General features: G+C 51.0%; 1 protein-coding gene across 2 annotated transcripts in view; it reads left to right on the top strand.

Annotated features, from left to right (window-relative positions):
- The first annotated feature begins 4,659 nt into the window (after window positions 1-4,659).
- Window positions 4,660-27,912, top strand: part of pola1 (polymerase (DNA directed), alpha 1) — a 316,470-nt gene continuing 293,217 nt past the window's right edge. The window contains exons 1-5 of one of the 2 annotated variants that reach the window (XM_086006561.1): window positions 4,660-4,829; window positions 16,104-16,228; window positions 22,228-22,324; window positions 22,506-22,586; window positions 24,279-24,385. In XM_086006561.1, coding sequence (XP_085862687.1) covers window positions 4,787-4,829; window positions 16,104-16,228; window positions 22,228-22,324; window positions 22,506-22,586; window positions 24,279-24,385 — 453 coding nt within the window. In that variant the 5' untranslated portion in view covers window positions 4,660-4,786. The remainder of the gene's footprint in view (window positions 4,830-16,103; window positions 16,229-22,227; window positions 22,325-22,505; window positions 22,587-24,278; window positions 24,386-27,912) is intronic. The other variant, XM_086006560.1, reaches the window with a different exon arrangement.

Below are 27,912 nucleotides of genomic sequence, written 5' to 3'. Positions count from 1 at the left end.
CAATGGCTGACTGAAAGGATCCGTTGGCATAAAAATGGAGGCCATCAGTCAGTGTAGCCATCACGGACAGAGAGGTTCTGCAGCGTTCACGCGGCTGCAGATCCTGACCAAGCAGGTGGCACAGATCAGTAACAATGTCCCTCCAGATTCGGAGCCTTCGCTAACACTGCTCCTCCGAAATGTCAAGGCTTGTCACCTGCTGCCTAAAGACCCTTGCAGCATCCTGTCGGATTGTCCGACCTCGATTGCCCCTCCTCCTTCTGGCCAATCCCTGCCCTCTCTCCCGCCGTCTCTCTGCCCCTTCACAGTGTTGGGCGATGAGGCCGTCGCCCTCTGAACAAGCTCCCATTCCGATGCCAGTTGGTCAAAAGGCTTTTAGGTGTAGTGCTGCAATTGCTTCGGACAGGGTTGAGGGTCCCAAGTACTGTGAAGCTCAAATCCCAGAACTCCGCTCCACATTAGCTCGCCAACTCTCTCTAGCAGCGATCGCAATGAGCAGGCCAAGTGGCAGAAGATTCTGCACTAGAGCTGTCCCCTTTAAATAGCGCCGCCCTACTCCGAGAAGGGCCTGTTAGCCCTCCCTCGAACTGTCACTAATAGCGCTGGGCGCTAAGGCTCCGGGCGCCACCCAATATGCGCTCAGGCGCTCCTAAAAGGCGTTGCACACTGAAATGACGTCATGAGCTGCTTGCGCTCGCGGGCGCGCGCAAACACTTAGCGCAGGCGCTAAATGTATAGTCAATTTCTGAGTTGGCGCTATCTTCATAGCGTCCACCCCAACATAGGGCTTCGCCCCAATTCTAGGTCTCTTTAGGCGCTCAGCGCCGGCGCTACCAACCCAATTTCTAGGCCAGGGAATCTAAACTGGGACCATCTAAGTGCTACACTGAAAAGCCCCTTTACTAAATGGCTACAGGGAAGCTTGCAGTACACTGTACCTGTTACACATAAAATCTGTAAAACGGTCCTCTGGGGATTATAAATTCTTCCTACAGGGTACTGGTGTACAGATGCTCTACTCCTCCAGTGATACTTCACCTCCCTGGAATCCAAAATGTTATTGTCCTCCTCTTCCTTCAAATAATACAAACAGAGATTCTAAAAGGGATTCTCATCATTCCGTTCAGGAAGCTAACCTCCATGAACATTGAGGTGCTTCTGGGCAGAAGGCTCAACACAGCAACATTCGAACTGTTGCTTCAAATCTCAAATTTGAAAAAAATTATTCACAGCAATGGCAGTTGGTTACAATGTGACTCTTCGGCCCTCAGCACCCAGTTTAAATGGGGGCAGGCAGCAACTCACCAACAACCGGCAAATGTGAAGGAAAAGGTGGCATCACCTGGACTCATTTTGCATTCAATTTTAATTTTAACACCTTACTGAGGTGCAGCGCTCTTCCTCCCCCATTGCCCAAACCCTGATAGAAAAATTGGAGGCAATGGAATTGTATCAGAGATCTGGTACAACAGGTCTCCCCACATTTTTCTAGTGAGTTGCACCCTTGCAATGAGCGCTTGTTAAGCACAAGGCCACAAAATAGCCCCTTAGTTTATAGAAGGCATTCAATTAATAGTGAGTTTACAATAAACATTTAGTTCAGTTGGCAATTGTATTAAGCACTTAGGTAGAGGTTATTAAATTGACAGAGCTTTTAAATCATTTTATCGAGGAGCTTTCTTAAACTAGAGGTGAAAGGGGTGTTAAAGGGTAAAGTATTCAAATGTGATAAAGGAGCCAGAGGTATAGGGTGAAGGCCAAGGTGGGATCCCAAGATGACTGCCATGCCGCCACCATGGTGGTTGTGGTGGGGAGTGTGATAGAATGTGATGCTGGCTGGAGCGGCCTCAGTGAGAATGAAGGGGTCAAAAACAGTATGCCAGGCTTTAGTCAGGCCCAAGACTTTGACTTATTGCCTCAACTTGAAGTCATGGATGTGCAGGGACTTAATTGTGAGTGAGCAAACATTTTGCAGGGTGATTTGAAGTGGTAGGCTCTCCCCTCTGAGTCAGAGCAGCATGGGTTCAAATCCCACTCGAAGACTTGAACACTTAATCTGAGTTGACACTGCAGTACAGTACTAAGGGAGTGCTGTATTGTCAGAGGTGTTGTCTTTCAGATGAGAAGTGAAACTGAGGTTTTGTCTGCCTGTTCAGGTGGACATAAAAGAACCATGACACAATTCAAAGAGCAGGGAGTTCTCCAGCTGTCCTGGCCAACATTTCTGTTCCAGCCATTGCCACCAAAACCAGATCATTTATCTCATTGCTATATGTGGGACTTTTTTTAAGAGAAATATGACAGTTAATTTGCATACAATAGTGATTACGCTTCAAAAAGAAATTAATTAGCTGTGAAGCACTTTGGGATATCCTAAGGACGTGAAAAGTGCTATATAATGGCAAATTATTTTTCTTTCTTTCTCTGCTCTTTTGCTCATTCTCTCTATGTCAAAACACGACTGAAAGTAACCAAAATTGAATGGAGCTTTGTTGCAGTCCCCACCAGTACAGGATATCACCTTAGATTCAGTTACTGAAGTGCTTCTGTAAGAGGTTAGGCTGAGGAGGGAGGTTCTTTATGAAATGGACAGACAGAGGATCCCAAGAGCAGCAGATGGGGGCTATTGGCAGGAGAAAGCCAGGGCAGTGAGTGCCAATAAAAACACCTCATGTGGTTTAAGTTTAATTACTGTACCAGGTCACACAAGATAACAGGAGTGAGCCACACTTCGAAGAATGCGCTGTACTAAGTATGTTTTTCATTTACAATGACCTCTTCTATGATTTTTAATACTACAGGACACTCTTTTTTATCCGGAACCGACGGGACTGGCGTGGTGCCGATTGATCAAAAAGTCCGGATTACAGAGAGGTATACTTACCAAGGTACAAGAGCCCCGTACACGGCCACAGGTGCAGGAGCCCCGGTTACACGGCATTTGTGCAGGAGTCCCGGTTACTCAACCACCGATCCAGGAACCCCGGTTACATGGCCACTAATATATAGTAAAAAACTTACCTGAACCTACTCCTGAATTTTGCCGGTTAAGAGAGATTTCTGGATATTTAGGTGCCAGTTAAAAGAGAGTTTCCTGTATATAGGTAAGGATATTAAATCAAAGTACAGTATTATATAAAATAAGAACAGAATGTAGGACTTTAAAGTGGGAAATGAATTATGTCTGCACCAATGTTCCCTGTAAGCTGTGCTTTGTTTTGCGTGGCCCGTTTCTTTTAATGCGCAGTCCCTTTAAATTTATCCGCATCCGCGGTGTAAAAGCCGGGCTGTGCAGCTTAGAGGGAACATTGCTCTGCACAATCTGGTCCAATTGTCCCCCAACCTCTATCCCCGCTTCACCTGAAGATTACACTTACACTTGGCTTCCTGTATACAATGCAATAAGAGATCGACTGGTTTTGTTTATACATACCTATACATCATAGTGAATTCTTGTCTAAAATGTACTGCCACAAAAAAACTGGTAACATTGCGATCCCACATAACAAAACTAATATTCCTCAATGTCCTGTGTCACATGGCTTATTGATACATCAATGTACTACAATTCTAATACAATGATATATTAATATGCGTATAGATGTATATACTGATAAACTTATAAATTAATGCCCTTCTAGTTTACACACTTTTGCAATTTAGACACAAATGTATGGTAATTTAAATCTAAATTTACATATTGCAACATGATCCCCTCACCAAAAACCAATAGCAGAAGCAGCACCTTCCTCTCCTAATCACAGGTAAAACACAAGCTATAGCACAATGACGAAGTAACATATATATTTCTATATAATACAAATACAAAAATACTAGGGCGTCAGTGAACAGCTGTATCTCAGGGTTCAGAAGTCCATAAACCCATTGAGCTTTGCTCTTGTAGTTCATGACATCAGCTGGACTTTTGGATGAAGTGCCACCTGTAAAACTGCCTGCTGGAATTTTGTGTCATTTTAATTACCACAGCATTTTGAGAAACACCTCTTTGACCAAAACTCATATCTCCTGACTTTAAGGAATCGAATAACATTGGAGCTAAGAGGTAGAACGAAAACCCACAAATTCTGGAAATCTAATATAAAAGCAGAAGGTGCTGGAAATGTACAAAAGGTTAGTTAGCATTTGATGACTAATGAGTCATATTGAAATTGAAACTTTAACGTATCTTCCTCTTTCAGTTGCTAACTGCCTGCACATTTCCAGAATTTTGTGGGTTTTTAAAAACATATTGGCATTTACAATTTTTCTTTTTGTCTCTTGCATTTCTAAATAGCTAATTACATACCATCAGCAATTATACAAATGGATGCCTTGGCCAGAGATGAATGGAGCTTTGTTGCAGACCCCACCAGTACAGAATGTCACCTTAGACTGTCTCTCGTTTGGCTAATATCTCCTGGACCCCCAATTTTAAAGGCATAGTTAGAAGATATAACAGAATTTGGAAATGTTCAATATTGCAATATTTCATCCCACTACTATTACTTTGAGGATATGTCTTAATGTGTGTGTTCGTAATTGATTGTCGCTTCGACTGTTGATGTTATTGGCAGTCCATCAGTTCAGCACAGAAATCTTTCAATTCACAGACAGGCAGAAATGCCATTTTTCTTGATCAAAGATGGCCGCGCTCTATTGTGCACGGTTCCTATTCGCGCGCTCCTGCGTGACGTTTTTCCGACCCAGTAATTTCATTCAGTTTTAGTTCCGGTGGATTTGGCGCCAGATTTCGTTGTGAATCAACAGCAGGCAAAAGGGGACGAGGATGGGTCCGGAGAAGGAGGCTGGAACCGAGCCCGATCAACAGGGTAATGGGGGAGAGAGAGAGAGAGAGAGAGAGAGTGTGACACACACACACACACACACACACACGCAGGCTCCGGCTAATGGGAGCGGGATCGGGTAACGGGACGAGGGAGAGCAAACAGGGATTGATGGACGGCGCAGACGCGATGGGCCGAAGGGCCTCTTTCTGTGCTGTATAACTCTATGACTCTAAGAGCGGCTGGGGGTAAGGGGGGGGCGAGAGCGGCTGGGGGTAAGGGGGGGGCGAGAGCGGCTGGGGGTAAGGGGGGGGCGAGAGCGGCTGGGGGTAAGGGGGGGCGAGAGCGGCTGGGGGTAAGGGGGGGCGAGAGCGGCTGGGGGTAAGGGGGGGGGCGAGAGCGGCTGGGGGTAAGGGGGGGGGCGAGAGCGGCTGGGGGTAAGGGGGGGGGCGAGAGCGGCTGGGGGTAAGGGGGGGGCGAGAGCGGCTGGGGGTAAGGGGGGGGCGAGAGCGGCTGGGGGTAAGGGGGGGGGCGAGAGCGGCTGGGGGTAAGGGGGGGGGCGAGAGCGGCTGGGGGTAAGGGGGGGCGAGAGCGGCTGGGGGTAAGGGGGGGGGCGGAGAGCGGCTGGGGGTAAGGGGGGGGGGGCGAGAGAGCGGCTGGGGGTAAGGGGGGGGGGCGAGAGCGGCTGGGGGGTAAGGGGGGGGGGCGAGAGCGGCTGGGGGTAAGGGGGGGGGAGGCGAGAGCGGCTGGGGGTAAGGGGGGGGCGGAGAGCGGCTGGGGTAAGGGGGGAGGGGGGCGAGAGCGGCTGGGGGTAAGGGGGGGGCGAGAGCGGCTGGGGGTAAGGGGGGGGCGAAAGGGGGGGCGAGAGCGGCTGGGGGTAAGGGGGGGGCGAGAGCGGCTGGGGGTAAGGGGGGGGCGAGAGCGGCTGGGGGTAAGGGGGGGGCGAGAGCGGCTGGGGGTAAGGGGGGGGCGAGAGCGGCTGGGGGTAAGGGGGGGCGAGAGCGGCTGGGGGTAAAGGGGGGGCGAGAGCGGCTGGGGGTAAAGGGGGGGCGAGAGCGGCTGGGGGTAAGGGGGGGGAGCGAGAGCGGCTGGGGGTAAGGGGGGGGCGAGAGCGGCTGGGGGTAAGGGGGGGGGCGAGAGCGGCTGGGGGTAAGGGGGGCGAGAGCGGCTGGGGGTAAGGGGGGGCGAGAGCGGCTGGGGGTAAGGGGGGGCGAGAGCGGCTGGGGGTAAGGGGGGGCGAGAGCGGCTGGGGTTAAGGGGGGGGCGAGAGCGGCTGGGGGTAAGAGGGGGCGAGAGCGGCTGGGGGTAAGGGGGGCGAGAGCGGCTGGGGGTAAGGGGGGGGCGAGAGCGGCTGGGGGTAAGGAGGGCCGAGAGCGGCTGGGGGTAAGGGGGGGCGAGAGCGGCTGGGGGTAAGGGGGGGGGCGAGAGCGGCTGGGGGTAAGGGGGGGCGAGAGCGGCTGGGGGTAAGGGGGGCGAGAGCGGCTGGGGGTAAGGGGGGGGCGAGAGCGGCTGGGGGTAAGGGGGGCGAGAGCGGCTGGGGGTAAGGGGGGCGAGAGCGGCTGGGGGTAAGGGGGGGCGAGAGCGACTGGGGGTAAGGGGGCGAGAGCGGCTGGGGGTAAGGGGGGGACGAGAGGGGCTGGGGTAAGGGGGGAGGAGAGGGGCTGGGCTAAGGGGGGAGGAGAGGGGCTGGGGTAAGGGGGAGGAGAGGGGCTGGGGTAAGGGGGGGAGAGGGGCTGGGGTAAGGGGGGGAGAGGGGCTGGGGCAAGGGGGGAGAGGGGCTGGGGTAAAGGGGGAGAGGGGCTGGGGTAAAGGGGGAGAGGGGCTGGGGTAAAGGGGGAGAGGGGCTGGGGTAAAGGGGGGGGAGAGGGGCTGGGGTAAAGGGGGGGAGAGGGGCTGGGGTAAAGGGGGGGAGAGGGGGTGGGGTAAAGGGGGGGAGAGGGGGTGGGGTAAAGGAGGGGGAGAGGGGGTGGGGTAAAGAGGGGGAGAGGGGGTGGGGTAAAGAGGGGGAGAGGGGGTGGGGTAAAGGGGAGAGGGGCTGGGGTAAAGGGGGAGAGGGGCTGGGGTAAAGGGGGGGGAGAGGGGCTGGGGTAAAGGGGGGGAGAGGGGCTGGGGTAAAGGGGGGGAGAGGGGGTGGGGTAAAGGGGGGGAGAGGGGGTGGGGTAAAGGAGGGGGAGAGGGGGTGGGGTAAAGGAGGGGGAGAGGGGGTGGGGTAAAGGGGGGGAGAGGGGGTGGGGTAAAGGAGGGGGAGAGGGGGTGGGGTAAGGGGGGAGAGGGGCTGGGGTAAAGGGGGAGAGGGGCTGGGGTAAAGGGGGAGAGGGGCTGGGGTAAAGGGGGAGAGGGGCTGGGGTAAAGGGGGGGAGAGGGGCTGGGGTAAAGGGGGGGAGAGGGGGTGGGGTAAAGGGGGGGAGAGGGGGTGGGGTAAAGGAGGGGGAGAGGGGGTGGGGTAAAGGAGGGGGAGAGGGTGTGGGGTAAAGGGGGGGAGAGGGGTTGGGGTAAAGGAGGGGGAGAGGGGGTGGGGTAAAGGAGAGGGGCTGGGGTAAAAAGGGGGGGAGGGGCTGGGGTAAAAGGGGGGGAGGGGGGCTGGGGTAAAAGGGGGGGAGGGGGGCTGGGGTAAAAGGGGGGGGAGGGGGCTGGGGTAAAGGGGGGGAGGGGGGCTGGGGTAAAGGGGGGGGAGAGGGGGTGGGGTAAAGGGGGGGAGAGGGGGTGGGGTAAAGAGGGGGAGAGGGGGTGGGGTAAAGAGGGGGAGAGGGGGTGGGGTAAAGAGGGGGAGAGGGGTGGGGTAAAGGGGGGGAGAGGGGGTGGGGTAAAGGGGGAGGGAGGGGCTGGGGTAAAAAGGGGGGGAGGGGCTGGGGTAAAAGGGGGGGGGCTGGGGTAAAAGGGGGGAGGGGGGCTGGGGTAAAAGGGGGGGAGGGGGCTGGGGTAAAAGGGGGGCTGGGGTAAAAGGGGGGGAGGGGGGCTGGGTAAAAGGGGGGAGGGGGGGCTGGGGTAAAAGGGGGGAGGGGGGCTGGGGTAAAAGGGGGGGAGGGGGGCTGGGGTAAAGGGGGGGGGAGAGGGGCTGGGGTAAAAGGGGGGAGGGGGGCTGGGGTAAAAGGGGGGGAGGGGGGCTGGGGTAAAAGGGGGGGAGGGGGGCTGGGGTAAAAGGGGGGAGGGGGGCTGGGGTAAAAGGGGGGGAGGGGGGCTGGGGTAAAAGGGGGAGGGGGCTGGGGTAAAGGGGGGAGGGGGGCTGGGTAAAAGGGGGGGGCTGGGGTAAAGGGGGGAGGGGGGCTGGGGTAAAAGGGGGGGGAGGGGCTGGGGTAAAAGGGGGGGGAAGAGGGGCTGGGGTAAAAGGGGGGGAGAGGGGCTGGGGTAAAAGCGGGGGGAGAGGGGCTGGGGTAAAAGCGGGGGGAGAGGGGCTGGGGTAAAAGCGGGGGGAGAGGGGCTGGGGTAAAGGGGGGAGGGAGAGGGGCTGGGTAAAGGGGGGAGGGAGAGGGGCTGGGGTAAAGGGGGGGGAAGAGGGGCTGGGGTAAAGGGGGGAGGGAGAGGGGCTGGGGTAAAGGGGGGAGGGAGAGGGGCTGGGGTAAAGGGGGGAGGGAGAGGGGCTGGGGTAAAGGGGGGAAGAGGGTCGGGTAACTGGGGAGAGGGGCTGCGGGGGTAAAGGGGAGAGGGGCTGGGGTATGGGGGGGAGAGGGGCTGGGGTATGGGGGGGAGAGGGGCCGGGGTATAAGGGGGGGAGGAGTGGGGCCGGGGTATAAGGGGGGGAGGAGAGGGGCCGGGGTATAAGGGGGGGAGGAGAGGGGCCGGGGTATAAGGGGGGGAGGAGAGGGGCCGGGGTATAAGGGGGGAGGAGAGGGGCCGGGGTATAAGGGGGGGAGGAGAGGGGCCGGGGTATAAGGGGGAGGGGCTGGGGTATAACGGGGGAGGAGAGGGCCGGGGTATAAGGGGGAAGGAGAGGGCCTGGGTTATAAGGGGGGAGAGGGGCTGGGGTATGGGGGGGAGAGGGGCTGGGGTATGGGGGGGGAGAGGGGCTGGGGTATGGGGGGGGAGAGGGGCTGGGGTATGGGGGGGGAAGAGGGGCTGGGGTATGGGGGGGAGAGGGGCTGGGGTATGGGGGGGGAGAGGGGCTGGGGTATGGGGGGGAGAGGGGCTGGGGTATGGGGGGGGGAGAGGGGCTGGGTATGGGGGGAGAGGTTGGGGTATCGGGGGGAGGGGGGCTGGGTAAAGCGGGGGAGAGGGGCTGGGGTAAAGGGGGGAGAGGGGCTGGGGTTGGGGTGCAGTGTTCCAGGTGCAGGATCTGGACACCAGGCACTGGCAGTACAGTTACTGCTGGTGTACAGGAGGCATGTGCTGGGTGTTACTGATACAGTTGGTATATGAGAGCTGGTTACTGGATATTGTAGATACAAAGGTTGTATTTTGACCGTGTAGCTGCTGCACAGGCTCAGGACAGTGTTACAGATACAGCTGATGTACAGGTGGCATGTCCCAGATGTTACTGCTGCAGTTGGTTGTTTAAGTTCTGATGTGTTACAGATACAGCTGCTGTCTGGAAGCTGGGTACTAAATATTAAATGTATACTGGCTGCTTTTAACCTCTGTTAGTTTTCACTCTGGGATGGTCTCTTCAAACTTGATTCAAATTTGAGATTCAGTGCAGTAACAGAGGAAGTTTGAGTTATCATGTGACTTCATTGCTTCACCTACGACCTTGCAATGCAACAACACTCATGTTTGCTGATAGTAAATCGTTGCTGCAGAGTTGCCGAATGTCGCTGTTTTATGTTTAACCATGTTTGTTTCTCCCCCTTCCTAAAGTAAATCTCCTCAATTGTATTAAAAGGCTAGCTGTTTTGTATGCCTGATGAATTTATATTGCAACTATTCTACTATGGTCTGTTTTAATGACTGTCCTTCAATGTATCTGTATCCAGTAATCTTACTACAGTCTTTCAGTGAAAACATTCAGGATAACTCCAAACCTGAGACAAGTTGTCAGCCATGGTGGAGTGGACTGCTGTCATTGTGATTGGTTTAATGATTTTTTAAAAATTATTTGTTCATGGGATGTGGGCGCCGCTGGTAATGCCAGCATTTATTGCCCATCCCTAATTGCCCTTGAGAAGGTGCTCGTGAGCCGCCGCCTTGAACCGCAGAGGGCAGTTAAGAGTCAACCACATTGCTGTGGGTCTGGAGTCACACATTGGCCAGACCAGGTAAGCACGGCAGATTTTCTTCCCTAAAGGACATTAGCGAACTAGATGAGTTTTTACGACAATCCGATAGTTTGATGTGTTAGATCTGTGTATCTTGATGTTGTGTCCTTCAATAATTAGACAACAAGACTGCAGGGAACGATTCAACAGGTGTTTACTGAATGAGGGTTACTCTAGAACTAACTGTACAGATCACTACTCAGGGTTTATATACAGGTGTGGTCACTGCCGGTACTACAGCATACAGGAGCTGTAAAAAGTAGTTCTCCCCTTAAAGGTACATACATTACAATTCCTCCCCTTTTAGATTAACAGTACCATAACACTCATTTAACAATTAAATATCAAACTAATTACAATTAACACTTTTAACATGCAACATTAACTGAAAATAGTCTATTTATAAATTCAGTCTTGGGGAGGCTTCCTGATTCTTTCTGGATAACGCCTTTCCCGAGTGTCTCGCTCTTGGTGCGGAGGCGATTCTAACACCCTGTCGTCAGTTGATTCATCAGCTTCCAATGCTATTGTTTCTGAGGTAGATGCGACCTGTACGTCGGGTTCCTCACCAGGTACGTATGGCCGAGACATGGGGTTGACTCGCTCCTGTGACTCTAGGATCTGGTCAGCATAGCGTCTCACAATGTTCTCCCCAACATCCACTGTGTACATTAGTGGCCCCTGCCGTGTGCATATCATTCCTGGTTGCCATTTCTCTGTTCGGTAGTCGCGGGCCAAGACTGGTTGCCCTACATTGAAGCTCCTTGTCGGCTTCTCATTGATGTGCTGGAATTGCTTACTCTCAACATCTCTTCGTACATTTGGTCTGAGCAAATCCAGACAAGATCTCAACCTTCGGTTAAAGAACATCATGGCCGGGGCCTGGTTGGTGACTGCATGTGTCGCATTCCGGTAGGCGAACAGGAAATTGTCCACCTTGTGCTGCAACGGAATGTTGTCGTTGTACATAGCCTTTATTGCCTTCTTAAAGGTTTGTACGAACCTCTCAGCCAATCCATTTGTGGCTGGATGATAAGGGGCGGATGTGTAATGCCTTACCCCATTCCTTTTCATAAATCTTCGAAACTCTTCGGACACGAACTGCTATGAGAGCAAATCTGCTCTGGCAAGCCGTTCCTGGCAAAAATGGTCCATAGGACTGCAATAGTTTTCTCTGTGGTGGTGGAGGACATTTTGATCACCTCAGGCCATTTCGAGTGCGCATCCACGGCTATTAAAAACATTGAGTCCATGAATGGACCAGCAAAATCAATATGCACCTGTTGCCATGGAGATGAGGGCCACTCCCATGGGTGTAGAGGGGCATGTGATGGTGCATTTTGGACCTTCTGGCATCCTGAGCAGCTCTTTGTCAGGTCCTCGATTTGCTGATCGATCCCCGGCCACCACACATAAGCCCTAGCAAAGCTTTTCACTTTCACCCCTCCCAGATGACCTTCATGAAGCTCATTGAGCACTCTCTCCCTTAACTTGGGTGGAATTACCACTCGGGATCCACACATCAAGGTCCCCTGGCATACTGACAGCTGTTCTCTTCTGGATGAGAATGCTGGCAACAGTGAGTCGCCATGTGCTGGCCATCCCTTCACCGTCAAATCATATACCCGAGACGGTGTCGGGTCATTTCAGGTCTCCTTCTCTATACCAGCGTTAGTTACTGGCAAGCATTCAATTATAGTCGAATGAAATATTTCGACAGGATCCACTGCTGGTGCTTCCTCCGCAGTAGGCAGTGGCAGGCGTGATAGCCCATCAGCGTTTCCATGCTGTTTCGTGCCCTTATATTCGATTTCATATTGGTGCGCCCCTAGAAAAAGGGACCATCTTTGTAGCCGTTGCGCAGTCATCACCGGAACGCCCTTCTTTGGATTAAAGATGGAGACAAGTGGTTGGTGGTCAGTCAGCAAGGTGAACTTCTGCCTGTGCAGATAGTGATTGAACTTTTTCACTCCCCGCACTAGGCTGAGGGCCTCCCTGTCAATCTGGGCGTAGTTACGCTCGGCTGAGGTTAGTGACCGAGACGCAAAGGCTACTGGCCTCTCCGAGCCGTCCGGGAATTTGTGCGACAGCACCGCTCCAATGCCATAGGGTGATGCAGCACACGCCAACCGAATTGGTAGTGCTGGGTTGAAATGAGCCAACACCTCTTTTGATGTGATCAATGCTTTGCTCTTCTGGAAAGCTCGTTTACATTCGTCACTCCACTTCCATGGTACCCCTGTTTGCAGTAGGGTGTTCAGTGGGTGTAGTACGGTAGACAAATTCGGCAAGAACTTATGGTAGTAGTTCACCAGCCTGAGGAACGACCTCAGTTGTGACGCATTTTCCGGTGCTGGTGCCTTGACTACTGCCTCAATCTTTTCAGGGGACTTATGTAACCCCTCTTTATCAATAACGCGGCCACAATACGAGATCTGCTTCTGGAAGAACTCGCATTTGTGGCGATTAGCGCTCAGCCCATATTCCTTCAATCTAGTGAGCACCTGCTCCAGGTTGGCGAGGTGATCACTGTCATTTTTGCCCGTGACCAGGATGTCGTCCAAATAACACTGGGTCCCTGGAATTCCTTGCAGGACTTGTTTCATTGCCCTTTGCCAAATAGCCGGAGCTGATGCTACCCCGAACACCAGCCGGTTGTGTTGGGAGAGACCTTTATGAGTGTTGATCGTGAGGTACTGTTTCGAGGCTTCTTCTACCTCCATTTGCAGGTACGCCTGGGCCAGATCAATCTTAGTGAAGCGTTTCCCTCCAGATAGCGAGGCGAAAATATCTTCAATCCGCGGAAGCGGATATTGTACAGTGTGAAGGACTGGGTTCACTGTCACCTTAAAGTCCCCACAGATGAGAACCTTCTTTGGTTCCCCAGGCGTATTACTCAACGACCTCTTCATTACAGGAACGATGGGTGTAGCCCACTCGCTCCAGTCCACTTTGGACAGTACTCCTGAACGTTCCAAACTTTCCAGCTCTGCTTCGACGGCTGGGCGGATCGCATAAGGTACCGGTCTGGCCTTAAAAAAAACTTTGGGCTTGCATTTTGCTCTATTTTGATCGTCGCTGTTATGCCTTTTAGTGTTCCGAGTCCCTGCTGGAACACTTGTGCGTCAGTTAGCATTTTTGACAGTCGTCCAGGTGTGACGTCATCCTCCTTTTTGGCATCTACAGTCAGTGATTGTATGGAATGCCAATCTAGCTGTATCTTCCGGATCCATTCACGTCCTAGTAGTGGTGGTCTTCCCTCTGGCAATACATATAGGTCCATTTTTGGTGTTTCCTTGCCGTTATATATAACGTTCACCCTTATTTTTCCTTTGGGGTAGACTTTTTGCCCCGTGTACATCTTCAAGACAATCTTTGTATCTCTCAAGGGTATATGTGAGAATAGCCGCTTGTAGTCCCTTCAGTTTATGACTGTTAGGGCTGATCCTGTGTCCAATTCCATTTTCACTTGGACTCCTGCTATCTTGAGCGTGACCCAGATAGTTTGGTGATCCTCCGTTTTGATCACATTATGTAGTTTCAGACAACCCAGCTCCTTGCTTCCGGAGTCTGTATCACTTTTCTGTTCGTCTGAACTACTCTCCGTCACCTTATGTACCTTCTTGTACTTCTCCTGTGGAGATTTCTTGCTGCTGGTTTTCTTTCCCGACCTGCAGACTCTTGCTATGTGTCCTACTTTTCCACACTGTCTGCACACTTTGTCCTTGAACCAGCAATCATTATGGTCGTGTGTTGTTCTGCCGCAGCGATTTCCGTATGACATTTCATTTGTGCCATATTCTTGCGGTCTCCGTTGTATCTCTGCCACGCCCCGTGCTGCTGCTTCGTGTGATACTGCAATGCTGAAAGCCTTGTCCAGCGTAAGATCCTTTTCTGATAGAAGCCGTTTCTGGGTTCCTTCACTTTGAAGCCCACACACAAACTTGTCCCTTAAAGTATCTGCTAGTCCCGTTCCAAACTGGCAGTGTTTCGATAGCTTGCGCAGTTCCGTTAAATACTCAGCATTACTTTCATCTTTATGCTGGTTCCTTTTGTGAAACTTAAATCTTTCTGCTATCTGCAGCGGTGTGGGGTTTAAGTGGTCCTGTAGGATTAACACTATGTTTTCAAAATCCTTTTCTACTGGCTTCTCTGGGGTTACTAGGTTTCGTAGTAAGCCATACGTTTTTGCACCCATTGAATTCAACAATACCAGCGCTTTCTTGTCATCTGGCACTTCATTCGCCTTGCAGTATACTTCTATGTGTTCGAAATATGTCGCCCAATCTTCGACTTCATTGTCGAACGCTGTGATACTGCCACTCTTAGGCATTTTTGGGTGTGGTTAGACTGGCTTAAAATGGCGTCTCCCGCGCTTTCCTTTCTTCCCCGCTGCGGCTTAAAATGGCGTCTCCCGCGCTTTCCTTTCTTCCCCGCTGACGCTGCTCGGCCCTTGAACACCAGCTGCGCTCTGCGCATTTTCCTGCGTGCGCCTCTCCCCCGTTGACGCTGCTCGGCCCTTGAACACCGGCTGCACTGTGCTCTCTCTCGCCTCTCTTCCCCCGTTGACGCCGCTCGGTCCTGAACACCGGCTGCGCCCTGTGCGCTCTACCCTCTCTCTCTTTCCCCCGTCGACGCTGCTCGGCCTTTTTCTGTGCCGTCGGTCGGCTCTAGCCGCCGCTGTCCGGGAAGAGTCTGCGCAGCACCTGTTGCCAGCCCGTTTCGCTGGACCACCGTGGCTGGAAAGCCAAGCCTGGCTCTCGACAGCCTCCCCTGCGATGCTCAAATCTCCGCTGGATGACTGGGCGGTTGCCCGTGGTCGACGCCCGTGCTTCTGGACTCGACCTCCTTCCACTGTTCTCCAGGAGCGAATCCCTGGGAGGTGATGCAGAGTTACAGGTAGGTTCGAATCTGCTCGTCGCCAATGTTAGATCCGTGTATCTTGATGTTGTGTCCTTCAATAATTAGACAACAAGACTGCAGGGAATGATTCAACAGGTGTTTACTGAATGAGGGTTACTCTAGAACTAATTGTACAGATCACTACTCAGGGTTTATATACAGGTGTGGCCACTGCCGGTACTACAGTATACAGGAGCTGTAAAAAGTAGTTCTCCCCTTAAAGGTACATACATTACATGATGGTCATCATTGCTGATGCTAGCTTGATGAGATTCCATTTGATTCCCGGCTTAAATCACTACACATTTCAAATCTTTACAGGACTTTGAATTTCTCAGTAATCAACTGTAAATGTCACTCTAGCAATAGGCAACCATCCATCTTGAAGGACGATGGTGTAAGCGCCAAAACAGTTCAGTTATTTTGCCATGCTGCAACGTCATGAGTGGCTGAAAAGTCCAATTCTTGAGCGCCAGTCCTTGCCACAGTTGGTGCAGGCCTAAATCACAGGGCCGGATGTTGAAGCCCATGCAGTTTTAATTCTTAAAGCCTGATGTGCCTTCAATGTCCCTCTACAGTAAATGTCCCACTTGCAGTAAACATTGTGTGCTCTGTTCATTAAAAATCTCATCTGCATGCATTCCCTGTCAACTTTTACCATTATAAATTCTACATTTACAGTATATTGGAAACTGACTCTACAAACTTGACCTGCTCCAATTACATTTTCCCCCTCCTGTAGTGCCCCCACTGGCAAGGTCATGCAATTACAAATTTACACAGGCAGTTTCCATTATTGATCAATTTGAACCTAATGTGCCATATGGGGTCTGGGCAAAACTGTATACAGTTAGGTTGAACTGTTGACCAAGATCCAGGCTAACCTGTATACTTCGCCATCAGTACTGCTGGATATTTATTATTTCATTGGAATGGACAGATAGAAAAGACACCACTTTGTGGTATCTGCATAATATATGAATCCAAATTTTCAGATGAGGCCTGTGGCTGCAACTTACTGATTGAAAGGTGATCTCACTGAGGGCTAAGTTTTCTATAGACGCTAGGTCTAAAGTGAAGTACATAGAATCATAGAATAGAATAGCACAGAGGAGGCCATTCAGGCCATCAAGTCTGCGCTAGCTCTTTCGAAGATCAGTCCAGTTAGTCCCACTCCCCACATCAGTGTGGATTAATGTATGATGTGATTTCAAATTATATTTTTCAGATGATGGTAACACATGTGGCTTGGCAGTAACGCGCTCGAAACGTGATCGCAAAGATAAAGGAGGGCGAGTAGCGGCACTGGAACGCCTGAAGAAGGCCAAGGCTGGCGAGAAAATAAAATATGAGGTAAACTAGTTAACTTTAACATTTTGAAAACCTAATCCGTTGTGGTCAGATGTTATATTTCTGTATAAGGAAAGATATGTTAACTCAAAATTCTGACTATTAAATTTTCAAAGCAGTAAGCTGCATTTAGTTACTCGTGTTGATAAGGAAACTAAGTTCATGTGACTGGTGTCAGTTGAGTGTTTACCCGTGGGAGAAACAGTATCTGTAGTAAGGATAGGTGAGTCGTGATTGTGGAAGATTCTGTAGCCAAGGGGGTAGATCGTGTCTTTTGTAGAACCCTTCATGGGTGTCAGGGTTCAGGACATTACAGAGCGAATACCAAAGGTTCTGGAATGGGAGTGTGTCAGAGGTGGCGGTTCATATGGGAACCACTGACACAAATAGGATAGGTTTGAGATTCTGCAAATGGATTTCAAGGAGCTAAATTCTAGATTAAGAGTAGTAGAACCGCCAGGGTAGTAATCCCTCAATTACTCTGTGTGCCACATGCTGGACCAGACGAGGAGAGAAAGATCAGGATTGTCAATACATGGCTGGAAGGATGGTGTAGAAGGGAGAGTTTCAGATTCCTGGGACTACTTTTGAGGCCAGGGAGGGCTGTGCAGATGGGATGGCCTTCACCTGAACCAGTTAGGCACCCATGTCCTTGTGGAATGGGCAAATAGGGCATTGGGGAAAAATTAAATTAGTTAGGGAGGGGTGGCAGAGAAATATCTGCACAAAGTCAAAATGTGTGAGAAAAAGACCATTAGGGCATATAGGCAGGGTGGAGGACAGTTACCCAGATAAGGGCGATTAGAGTAATGGGGGGTGTATAAATACAGAGATCAGGGAAGCAATTTTTTATTTGGGATTATTGATGCACCAGGAATTTTTCCTTTTATTGTTGCCGGATTATGTATAACCTGAATTTAACTCGGGTTTGTAAACCAATGGTTTTACGTTCAATTTGAAAGACAGCATCTATGACAATGCAGCACTGTCTTGGTACTGCGTTGTAGGCTCGAGGGGCCCTACTCCTGCTCTTAATTCTTGTGTTCTCCTAACTCTTATGTTGTAGTGTCAGTATAGATTATGTGCTCAAGTCCTGGGGTGGGACACGAATCTACAACCTTCTGATTCAGGCAAGAATGCTCCAAAAAGTCTGTGGCTTGAGATCAATGTCTGTTGTAAAAGATAACATGGCACCTGTGGGATAAATGGAAATACTCCAGAATCAATCTTCTGTTGTCAGTGGAAACTGGAGGGCCTCTAGTGGCAGGAAGGCAATATTGTTTAAAACACAAGATCAACACATTCTAACACTGTTGGGCATGTGCTGTTAACTCCGCACATGCACTTTCCACCTTGTTATATCTGAGGGCAGAGGATCTACATGCAGTGCAGTCCCTCAAATATAGATTTATTATAACTTCCAGTGGATTTGATCTGTAGTTTGCATTCTTGTGATTGGTAAGTGTTCTTTTTGGCAGATGGTACTGATGCGCTATCAATTACTCATAAAAGACTGAGAGTTAAGAGAGTAACTAAAGGCTTTTATTAACAAAAGAATGAAGGTCTGCCTCGAGTGGTCGACCGGTCCAGAAATACAAAGGGCTGGGGAGCAGCCACCTTTATACTAGGACTTGTGGGAGGAGTCAGCCGAGGCATGTCCAGGCATGTACACAGTGGAATACAAACAGTGGTTTACCACATTCACCCCTTGTTTAAAATTGAGTCCGGCGGGGTGAAGTGTATTAAAAGTTAGTGTATTGGAGTCCCTCCGGAGGTCTTGTCTGTCACTGTGATCGGCGTGGCGACGGCAGGGGTAGTGGAGCTTCCGGCGTCGAGTCCTGCGTGGGCTGTGGCACAGGCGTGTCGTCCTCGTAGATGTCGAGCGGGTCGCGGGGCCCAGGCCTGCCGTCTGCTGGGGCTGGATATCGGATCGTGGGTGGGGGTGGTAGTGAGTAGTGGGTTACTGCGGCCCCCGAGGGTGCAAGGTCTCTCATGGAGACTCTGTCCTCCCGCCCGTCCGGGTATGCAATGTAAGCATACTGGGGGTTGGCGTGGAGGAGGTCGACCCTCTCGACCAGGAGGCCCGTTTTATGGGTCCTCACGTGCCTTCTCAGTAGGACCGGCCCTGGGGACGTCAGCCATGGCGGTAGCGATGTCCCCGATGTGGACTTCCTTGGGAAGACAAACATTTTCTCATGAGGGGTGGCGTTAGTGGCAGTGCCCGAATAGAGTGGAGCGCATCGGGGAGCACATCCTGCCAGCGGGAGGTTGGAAGGCCCCTAGACTTTAAGGCTAGCAGGGCGGCCTTCCAAACTGTCGCATTTTCTCTTTCCACCTGTCCGTTCCCCCGGGGGTTGTAACTGGTGGTCCTGCTTGTGGCAATACCCCTAGTTAGCAGGTACTGACGGAGTTCGTCGCTCATAAACAATGAGCCCCGGTCGCTATGGATATAGTTGGGGAAACCGAACAGGGTGAAGAGGTCGTTCAGACATTTAATGACTGTGGCACTGGTCATGTCCGGGCAGGGGATGGCGAACGGGAAACGGGAGTACTCATCAACAATATTGAGGAAGTACACATTGCGGTCGGAGGAGGGGAGAGGCCCTTTAAAATCAACGCTCAGGCGCTCGAAGGGGCGAGTGGCTTTTATCAGGTGGGCCCTGTCTGGTCTATAAAAGTGCGGTTTGCACTCAGCGCAGACTTGGCAGTTCCTGGTCATGGTTCTGACCTCCTCAATAGAGTAAGGCAGGTTGCGGGCCTTGATGAAGTGGAAGAACCTGGTGACCCCCGGGTGGCAGAGGTCATTGTGGAGGGCCCGCAGTCTATCGATCTGCGCGCTGGCGCAGGTGCCACGTGATAGAGCATCCGGGGGTTCATTGAGCTTCCCGGGCCGGTACAAGATCTCGTAATTGTAGGTGGAAAGTTCGATTCTCCACCTCAAGATCTTGTCATTTTTGATTTTGCCCCTCTGCTTGTTGTTGAACATGAAAGCAACTGAACGTTGGTCAGTGAGCAGGGTAAATCGTTTTCTGGCCAGGTAGTGCCTCCAATGACGCACAGCCTCCACAATCGCCTGGGCCTCCTTCTCAACAGTGGAGTGTCTGGTCTCCGGGCCTTGGAGGGTTCGTGAAAAGAAGGCCACGGGTCTCCCCGCCTGATTGAGGGTAGCGGCCAGGGCAAAGTCGGACGCATCGCTTTCCACCTGGAAGGGGATGGATTCGTCCACTGCGTGCATGGTGGCTTTGGCAATGTCTTCCTTGATACGGTGGAAGGCTAAGCGGGCCTCTGCCGTCAAGGGAAAAGAGGTGGACTTGATCAGCGGATGGGCCTTGTCCGCATAGTAGGGGACCCACTGGGCATAATAGGAGAAAAACCCTAGGCACCTCTTCAGGGCCTTGAGGCAGTGGGGCAGTGGGAGTTCCATAAGGGGACGCATCCGGTCGGGGTCGGGGCCGATGACTCCGTGTTCCACAACACAGCCAAGGATGGCGAGGCGGTTTGTGCGGAATATGCACTTCTCCTTGTTATATGTCAGGTTCAGGAGTTGGGCGGTGCGGAGGAATTTTTCGAGGTTTGCGTCATGGTCCTGCAAGTCACGGCCGCAGATGGTCACATTGTCCAGATATGGGAAAGTGGCCTGCAAAGCATTTTGATCTACCATCCGGTCCATCTCCCTTTGGAAGACGGAGACCCCGTTGGTGACGCCAAAGGGAACCCTAAGGAAGTGGTAGAGGCGGCCGTTTGCCTCAAAGGCAGTATACTGGTGGTCCTCAGGGCGGATAGGGAGCTGGTGGTACGCTGATTTCAGGTCAATGGTCGAGAAGATGCGGTACTGCGCGATCTGGTTGACCATATCAGCTATGCGGGGGAGTGGGTAGGCGTCCAGCAGGATGTAACGATTTATTGTCTGGCTGTAGTCGATGACCAGGCGCTGCTTCTCGCCGGTCTTAACGACCACAACCTGGGCTCGCCAGGGGCTGGTGCTGCCCTCAATAATCCCTTCCTTCAGGAGCCGCTCCACTTCGGTTTTAATGAAAACCCTGTCCCCGGCACTGTATCGCCTGCTCTTTGTGGCGATGGGCTTACAGTCGGGGGTGAGGTTAGCAAACAGTGGGGGGGGGGGTGTGAGTGTGGAGAGGTTGCACCTGGTGCGCGGCGGGCAATTTGGGAGCTGCTGGCTGCGGACTGAGAGTGGGGGTAGGGGTCCACCGTACGCCATCGTAACACTTTTAAGGTGGCACTGAAAATCTAACGCCAGCAGAACGGCAGCGCAGAGGTCGGGCAGGCCCAGAAGTTTAAAATGATCGTACACGGTCCCGTCTACTACGAGTGTCACTAAGCAGTAGCTGCCGATGTCCGCCGACTGGGACTCGGAGGCCATAGAAATCCGCTGGTGCGCAGGCAGGACTGGGAGAGAGCAACGCCGCACCGTGTCGGGGTGGATGAAGCTCTCCGTGCTCCCAGAGTCAAAAAGGCAGATTGTATCGTGGCCATTTACCTTAATGTCCATTGTGGAACTGGCCAGCTGGTGCGGTCTCGCTTGGTCCAGTGTAACGGATGCCAGCGTAGGGGTCGGTGTGTCGCTGCGGGTATCAGATGAGGCGGTGTTGGGGGCCTGCTGCGTTCCGGCTGTCGTCCAAGATGGCGGCGTCCATGATCCCCATGTGGCTGGAGGCGTCCAAAATGGCTGCTGTACCGGTGGTTCGCACATGGCCGGGGAGGCCCAAGATGGCGGCCCGCATGGCCCACACGCGGCGCTGCTGGGGTTCGGGGTGGCTTTGGCCCTGCAGACGTTAGCGTAGTGTCCCTTCTTCCCGCAGCCCGAGCAGATCGCGTTTTTCGCCGGGCAGCGCGCTCTGGGGTGTTTTGCCTGGCCACAGAAGTAGCATTTCTGGCCTTGGGGCACTGCTGTCTGGCTTTGGGACACTGCTGCGGTAGTTGGGCCGTTGCTGGGGTGTGGCTGGGGTGGCACGGCGCTATGAGGCGGTCCTACCGTGTCCCAGGCTGTCATTCCCCGCGGCGTCCACGGTGCAGAGGAGTAGGCATCCATGCCCCGGTAGGCTGCATCCAATGATAGTGCGAGTTCAGAGGCCTTGTTGAGGTCGAGGTCACTCTGCTCCAACAGTCGCTGTCGGGTGTAATTGGATCTGTGGCCTGCTACAAAAGCGTCCCGGATAAGTTCCTCTGTGTACACGGCGGCCTTTACATCCTTACAACCACAGGCCCGGCCAAGCACAGACAGTGCCTGAAGGTATTCCACGGTCGATTCCCCAGGTTGTTGTTTACGACTCCCCAGAAGGTGCCTGGCGTACACTTCGTTCACTGGGCGCGTGTACTGGTCCTTGAGGAGCTTGATAGCGTCCGCGTACGAGGTCGCGTCTTGGATGACCGAGTACACTCGGTGGTTCACTTTGGAGGTCAGGACATCCAGTTTGTCCTCGTCCGATTTGATTGCTGCGGAGGCGGTCAGGAATTTTTCGAAACACTTAAGCCAGTGAGTAAACTTGGTGGATGAGTCCGCCTCCCAATGATCTAAGTCCAGGCATGCTGGTGTGAGGATCTTCTCCGTTATAAAAATTTTGTTAATAAAATTGATGCGCTATCAATTACTCATAAAAGACTGAGAGTTAAGAGAGCAACTAAAGGCTTTTATTAACAAAAGAATGAAGGTCTGCCTCGAGTGGTCGACCGGTCCAGAAATACAAAGGGCTGGGGAGCAGTCACCTTTATACTAGGACTTGTGGGAGGAGTCAGCCGAGGCATGTCCAGGCATGTACACAGTGGAATACAAACAGTGGTTTACCACAGGTACTTTATGTTTATGGACACACAACGTGTGCATGTAACACTGATTCAAGTGTGTTCTCTTGTAAAATTGTCAGCCCTTGGCGTCTTTCTAAGGGACCTGTATTTTGTGGCATTGATTCAGATGTTTCAGTTTGGTGAAGTTCACTTATTTTCCCATGTGGTATAACATGGTATCTAATGCTACTGTCTTTCAGGTTGAAAAGATTTCAAATGTTTATGAGGAGCTTGATGAAGATCAGTACTCCAAACTTGTATGTGAACGGCAGGATGACGACTGGATAGTTGATGATGGTAGGTACTAAACTTCATTCACTAAATTCCCTCTTCTTCATAATGGAGCTGTGTGTCCAGCTAAGGCAAATTCCTGAAGACTTGATGGGAATCATCGCTGTAATTACCTGTGTCTTCTAAATAAGATATTTTTACTATTATTGTAGAAATCTTTTTTAATACTATTTTTTGTATTTGCCAGATGGGATTGGTTATGTGGAAGATGGTCGAGAAATTTTTGATGATGACTTGGCGGAAGATGTCTTTGATACAAAAAACAAAGGTAAAGATTCAGCAATAAAACCAGAAAGTGGTGGACATACTCAACCGGTCAGGCAGCATCTGTGGAGAGAGAAACTGTTAACGTTTCAGGTCGATGACCTTTCGTAAGAACTTGGAGATGTAACAGTTTTTAAGCAAGTACAGAGACGGAACTTGCCTGAAACTGACATTGACCTGAAACGTTGAGTATTTCCTGACCTCCTGAGTATTTCCAGCATTTTCTGGGTTTTTTTCAGGTTTCCAGCATCCGCAGTATTTTGCTTTTTGCGGAACCCTAATCCATGCCTTTGTTACCTCTAGACTTGACTCTTCCAGCGCACTCCTGGCTGGCCTCCCTAGTTCTACCCTCTGTAAACTTGAGGTCACCCAAAACACTGCTGCCCGTGTTCTAACTCGCACCAAGTCCTGTTCACCCATCAACCCCTGTGTTCGCTGACCTACATTGGCTTCCGGTTAAGCAACGCCTCGATTTCAAAATTCTCATCCTTGTTTTCAAATCCCTCCATGGCCTCGCCTCTCCCTATCTCTGTAATCTCCTCTGGCCCCACAACCCTCTGAGATATTTGCGTTCCTCCAACCCTAGCCTCTTGAGCATCCCCGATTTTCAGCGCTCCACCATGGGTGGCCGTGCCTTCAGCTGCCAAGGCCCTAAGCTCTGGAATTCCTTCCCTAAACCTCTCCGTCTCTCTCTACCTTTCTTTCCTCCTTTAAGACGCTCCTTAAAACCTACCCCTTTGACCAAGCTTTTGGTCACCTGCTCTAATATCTCCTTATGTGGCTCGGTGTCAAATTTTGTTTTATAATGCTCCTGTGAAAAACCTTGGGACGTTTTACTACATTAAAGGTGCTATATAAAGACAAGTTGTATTTCGAAGTACTTTTTTTGGGGGGGGGTGGGGGAATCATTGATCATATGTTTAAAACTCTAGGGCCTAGAAATTGGGTTGGGGTGCCAAAGTGGCGCAGAAGTCGGCGGAGCGCAGGATTTAGCGCAGCGATCGGAGTGATACCGATCGCCAGAAATTCAGTTTCAGTGCCCCTCGAGGGACACGGGGCGAGGCTCGAGGCGCTCCGCGTCCCTCTTAGGGTGCTGAAACTGATTATCGCAGCGCAACGTGCCGCAGCGCCACATGCTGCGGCACGGCATGTTGCGGTACTGCAGGCCTTCCTCCCACTGTTAAGGGGGAGGTGCCTGCAACAGCGCGATCCCCGATCGCGAGTGCCGGCAAATGAGCCCGGCACCAAGGAGAAGTGCCGAACTCTCGGGAAACAGCCGGCAATGCCGCGGGGGGGGGGGGGGGTGTTGGGGTGGGTGTTAGGAGGCCGGGGATGGAGGTGCTGGCAGGCGGCCGCCCCGCACCTCCACCTTAACTTGCGCCGCTGCCGGCACAGTAAGGCCCCGTGAACCGGACGCGGGTAGCGAGCGGCGCAACTGCGGCGTTCGCTACCAAATATCGCGAATGGGGCGCTGCACACACCGATGACGTCATCGGTGGCGGCGCAGCGCAAATGCCTAACGCCACCATTAGTGCCCCGACTGAATATCGCCGCAGACGCAGCCAGTGGCGCTACAGCCACTGACTGCCTCTTTAGGCGCTAACAGGTGGCGCTACTCACCCAATTTCTCCCCCTAGATGTTGTCTTTTTGTTAAAATGCCTGGATTCTGTTTGTTACTCTTGTCTGTTCTTGTAGACAAAGGAAACTCCAGTGCAAATAAAGGGAAGAAGAATGTGATGGTTTCAAAGCCCAACAACATCAAATCTATGTTTTTGGCCTGCACAACCAAGAAGAAAGCTGAGGTGTGGCATAATCGCTTCATAGTAAATGTGATGCATGTTTCCTACTTTTCTGATAACTGGTGGATTCAAATTTAATTTTTTCCCTCCTCCTCTTGCCCTTTTGGAAACTCAATTACAAACCTGTCCTTGGCAAGGTGGGAGAAGTGAAATGCAATTTAAAAATAAGTTCAGATATTGGTATGCACCTTTTTAGGCCTTGAAGGTAGTGATTTGCATACCAATATTGCTTGTGTACAATGGGACATCATGTATGGAAATGCACATTAAATTGTTTGGTTATATGAATGCCTTTAAAGACCACTTCTCTTTTCCTTGCCATCTTGACTTTTCATTAATCATCCTCTAACTCTGCAGTCTGGAAACATGAGAGTTTCAATTAGAGGTTCGTAGGAAAAGTATTGGAACTTATTGAAGCCCTGACATATTCTTGAATCAATGTCCCACTGTAACATTCTTAGGGATTTAACTTATACTCCAATATGGTAGAGATCTTCAAGCTTTGTGAGCATTTCCATCAGATTAAACTTTGCTTTCAGAGTTGACATAGAAACATAGAAGATAGGAGCACGAATAGGCCATTCGGCCCCTCGAGCCTGCTCCGCCATTCAATGAGATCATGGCTGATCATCCAAATTCAGTACCCTGACCCTGCTTTCTCCCCATATCCCTTGATCCCTTTAGCCTTAAGAAATATATCTAACTCCTTCTTGAATATATTTAATGAATTGGCCTCAACTGCCTTCTGTGGTAGAGAATCCCACAGGCTCATCAGTCTTTGGGTGAAGAAATTCCTCCTCATCTCTGTCCTAAATGGCTTACCCCTTATCCTTAGACTGTGACCCCTGGTTCTGGACTCCTGGCCATCAGGAACATCCTTCCTGCATCAAGTCTGTCTAGTCCTGTTAGAATTTTATAAGTTTCAATGAGATCCCCTCTCATTCTTCTAAACTCCAGCGAGTATAAGCCCAATCGACCCAATCTCTCCTCATACGTCATTCCTGCCATCCCAGGTATCAGTCTGGTGAATCTTCGCTGCACTCCCTCCACGGCAAGAACATCCTTCCTCAGATAAGGTGACCAAAACTGCACACAATACTCAAGGTGTGGTCTCACCAAGGCCCTGTACAACTGCAGCAATACATCCTTGTTCCTGTACTCGAACCCTCTCGCTACGAAGGCCAACATACCATTTGCCTTCTTAACCACCTGCTGCACCTGCATGCTTGCCTTCAGCGACTGGTGCACAAGAACACCCAGGTCTCGTTGCACTTCCCCTTCTCCCAATCTATTGCCGTTCAGATAATAATCTGCCTTCCTGTTTTTGCCACCAAAGTGGATAACCTCGCATTTATCCACATTATACTGCATCTGCCCAATCACCCAACCTGTCCAAATCATACTGGAGTTTCTCTGCATCCTCCTCACAGCATACACGCCCACCCAGCTTTGTGTCGTCTGCAAACTTGGAGATATTACATCTAGTTCCCTCGTCTAGATCATCATTAATATATATTGTGAATAGCTGGGGTCCTGGGACCGATCCCTGCGGTACCCCACTAGTCACTGCCTGCCACTCAGAAAAAGACCAGTTTATTCCAACTCTTTGCTTCCTGTCTGCCAACCAGTTCTCTATCCAAGTCAGTACCTTGCCCCCAATCCCATGTGCCTTAACTTTACACGCTAATCTCTTATGCGGGACCTTATCGAAAGCCTTCTGAAAGTCCAAATACACCACATCCACTGGTTCTCCCTTATCTATTTTACCAGTTACATCCTCAAAAAATTCCAGTAGATTCGTCAAGCACAATTTACCTTTTGTAAATCCATGTTGACTTTGTCCGATCCTGTCACTGTTTTCCAAGTGCTCTGCTATTACATCTTTTATAATGGACTCTAGCATTTTCCCCACTACCGATGTTAGGCATACCGGTCTATAATTCCCCGTTTTCTCTCTACCACCTTTTTTGAATAGTGGGGTAACATTAGCTACCCTCCAATCCATGGGAACTGTTCCAAAATTCTATAGATTCTGGAAGATGACCAGCAATGCATCTACTATTTCTAGGGCCACTTCCTTAAGTACCCTAGGATGTAGATCATCAGGCCCTGGGGATTTATCGGCCTTCAATCCCATCAATTTCCCTAACACCATTTTCCTACAAATACTGATTTCTTTCAGTTCCTCCCTCTCATCAGACCCTATGTTCCCCAACATCTCTGGGAGGTTATTTGTGTCCTCCTTTGTGAAGACAGAACCAAAGTATGTATTTAATTGGTCTGCCATTTCTTTGTTCCCCATTATAAATTCCCCTGATTCTGACTGCAAGAGACCTACGCTTGACTTCACCAATCTTTTTCTCTTCACATATCTATAGAAGCTTTTACAGTCAGTTTTTATGTTCCCTGCAAGCTTACTCATACTCTATTCACCCCCCTCTTAATTAATCCCTTTGTCCTCCTTTGTTGAATTCTAAACTGCTCCCAATCCTCAGGTTTGCTGCTTTTTCTGGCCAAATTATATGTCCTCTCCTTGGATCTTATGCTATCCCTAATTTCCCTTGTTAGCCACGGTTGATTCACCTTTTTTGTTTTAATCTTATGCCAAACAGGGATGAACAAATTCTGTAGTTCATCCATGGGATCTTTAAATGTTTGCCATTGCCTATCCACCGTCAACTCTTTGAGTAACATTCCCCAATCCTACCAGGTTCTATTGCCTTCCTTTCTGTAGGTGTGGAATTCATGAGTTACAGGACCCTTGCTTAATTTAAAGGAACAAAACTTTTGCTCGAGTAGCTGGATAACCTTTGGTATTGGAGCAGTGAGGTGACAAAGAGCCGAGTTTGACATTTAGCCTTAATTAATGGATCTAGTTTCCCAGGCAGGGTGTTGCCATCCACACATCTTTTTGAATCCTTCCAAAGGTCCTTTTGGCATTCCTTGATGATGCTGCAACTTGAAGCAGCCCAACTCGCACGAGCATCTCGTTTATCATGTACAATTACAGTGCTCCTGTTGTACTTTCAAAACCGATTCCAGATTTTGCAACAATTTGGAGTGCTGGCTGTCAGCTTTGCCATAACACAAAATCAGTTGTCTTTATAGCTGTAGCTGCAGAGAACTGGACTCTCGTCGTGAATCGAAACCTTTATTTGCATTTCAAATTTAAAATGCAGTCTTGCTGCACGCAAGGATGCCATTCAGCCCATCACACCTGTGCAGGCTCTCTGAATGCTATCCACTTAGTCCCTTTCCCCTGCCCTTTACCTACGCCAAGGTTCCCTCTAAGCTGCGTGGCTGCGCAGCCTGGGACCGGCTTTGCCAATGGTAAAATCTGTGACTGGGCCGCGCACCCAAAAGAAAATTAGGGGCCCGTGCCCTTTGAAAGAAAATTTTTTAAAAATATTTATCCACTTCCCTTTTTTAAAAGCTATTATGGATTCTGCTTTCGCCACTGTTTCTGGTAATGCATCTGAATTACCCTTTTTAAATAAAAAAAACATTAAAATAATCCTCCTAATCTCTCT

The sequence above is a fragment of the Somniosus microcephalus genome, chromosome 14 (assembly GCF_052327205.1).
Source record: "Somniosus microcephalus isolate GS21.2 chromosome 14, FLI_Smic_1.0, whole genome shotgun sequence".
NCBI lineage: Eukaryota > Metazoa > Chordata > Chondrichthyes > Squaliformes > Somniosidae > Somniosus > Somniosus microcephalus.
The sequence above is the reverse complement of the archived record's forward strand: the minus strand, read 5'-3'. Positions and strand labels throughout refer to the sequence as shown.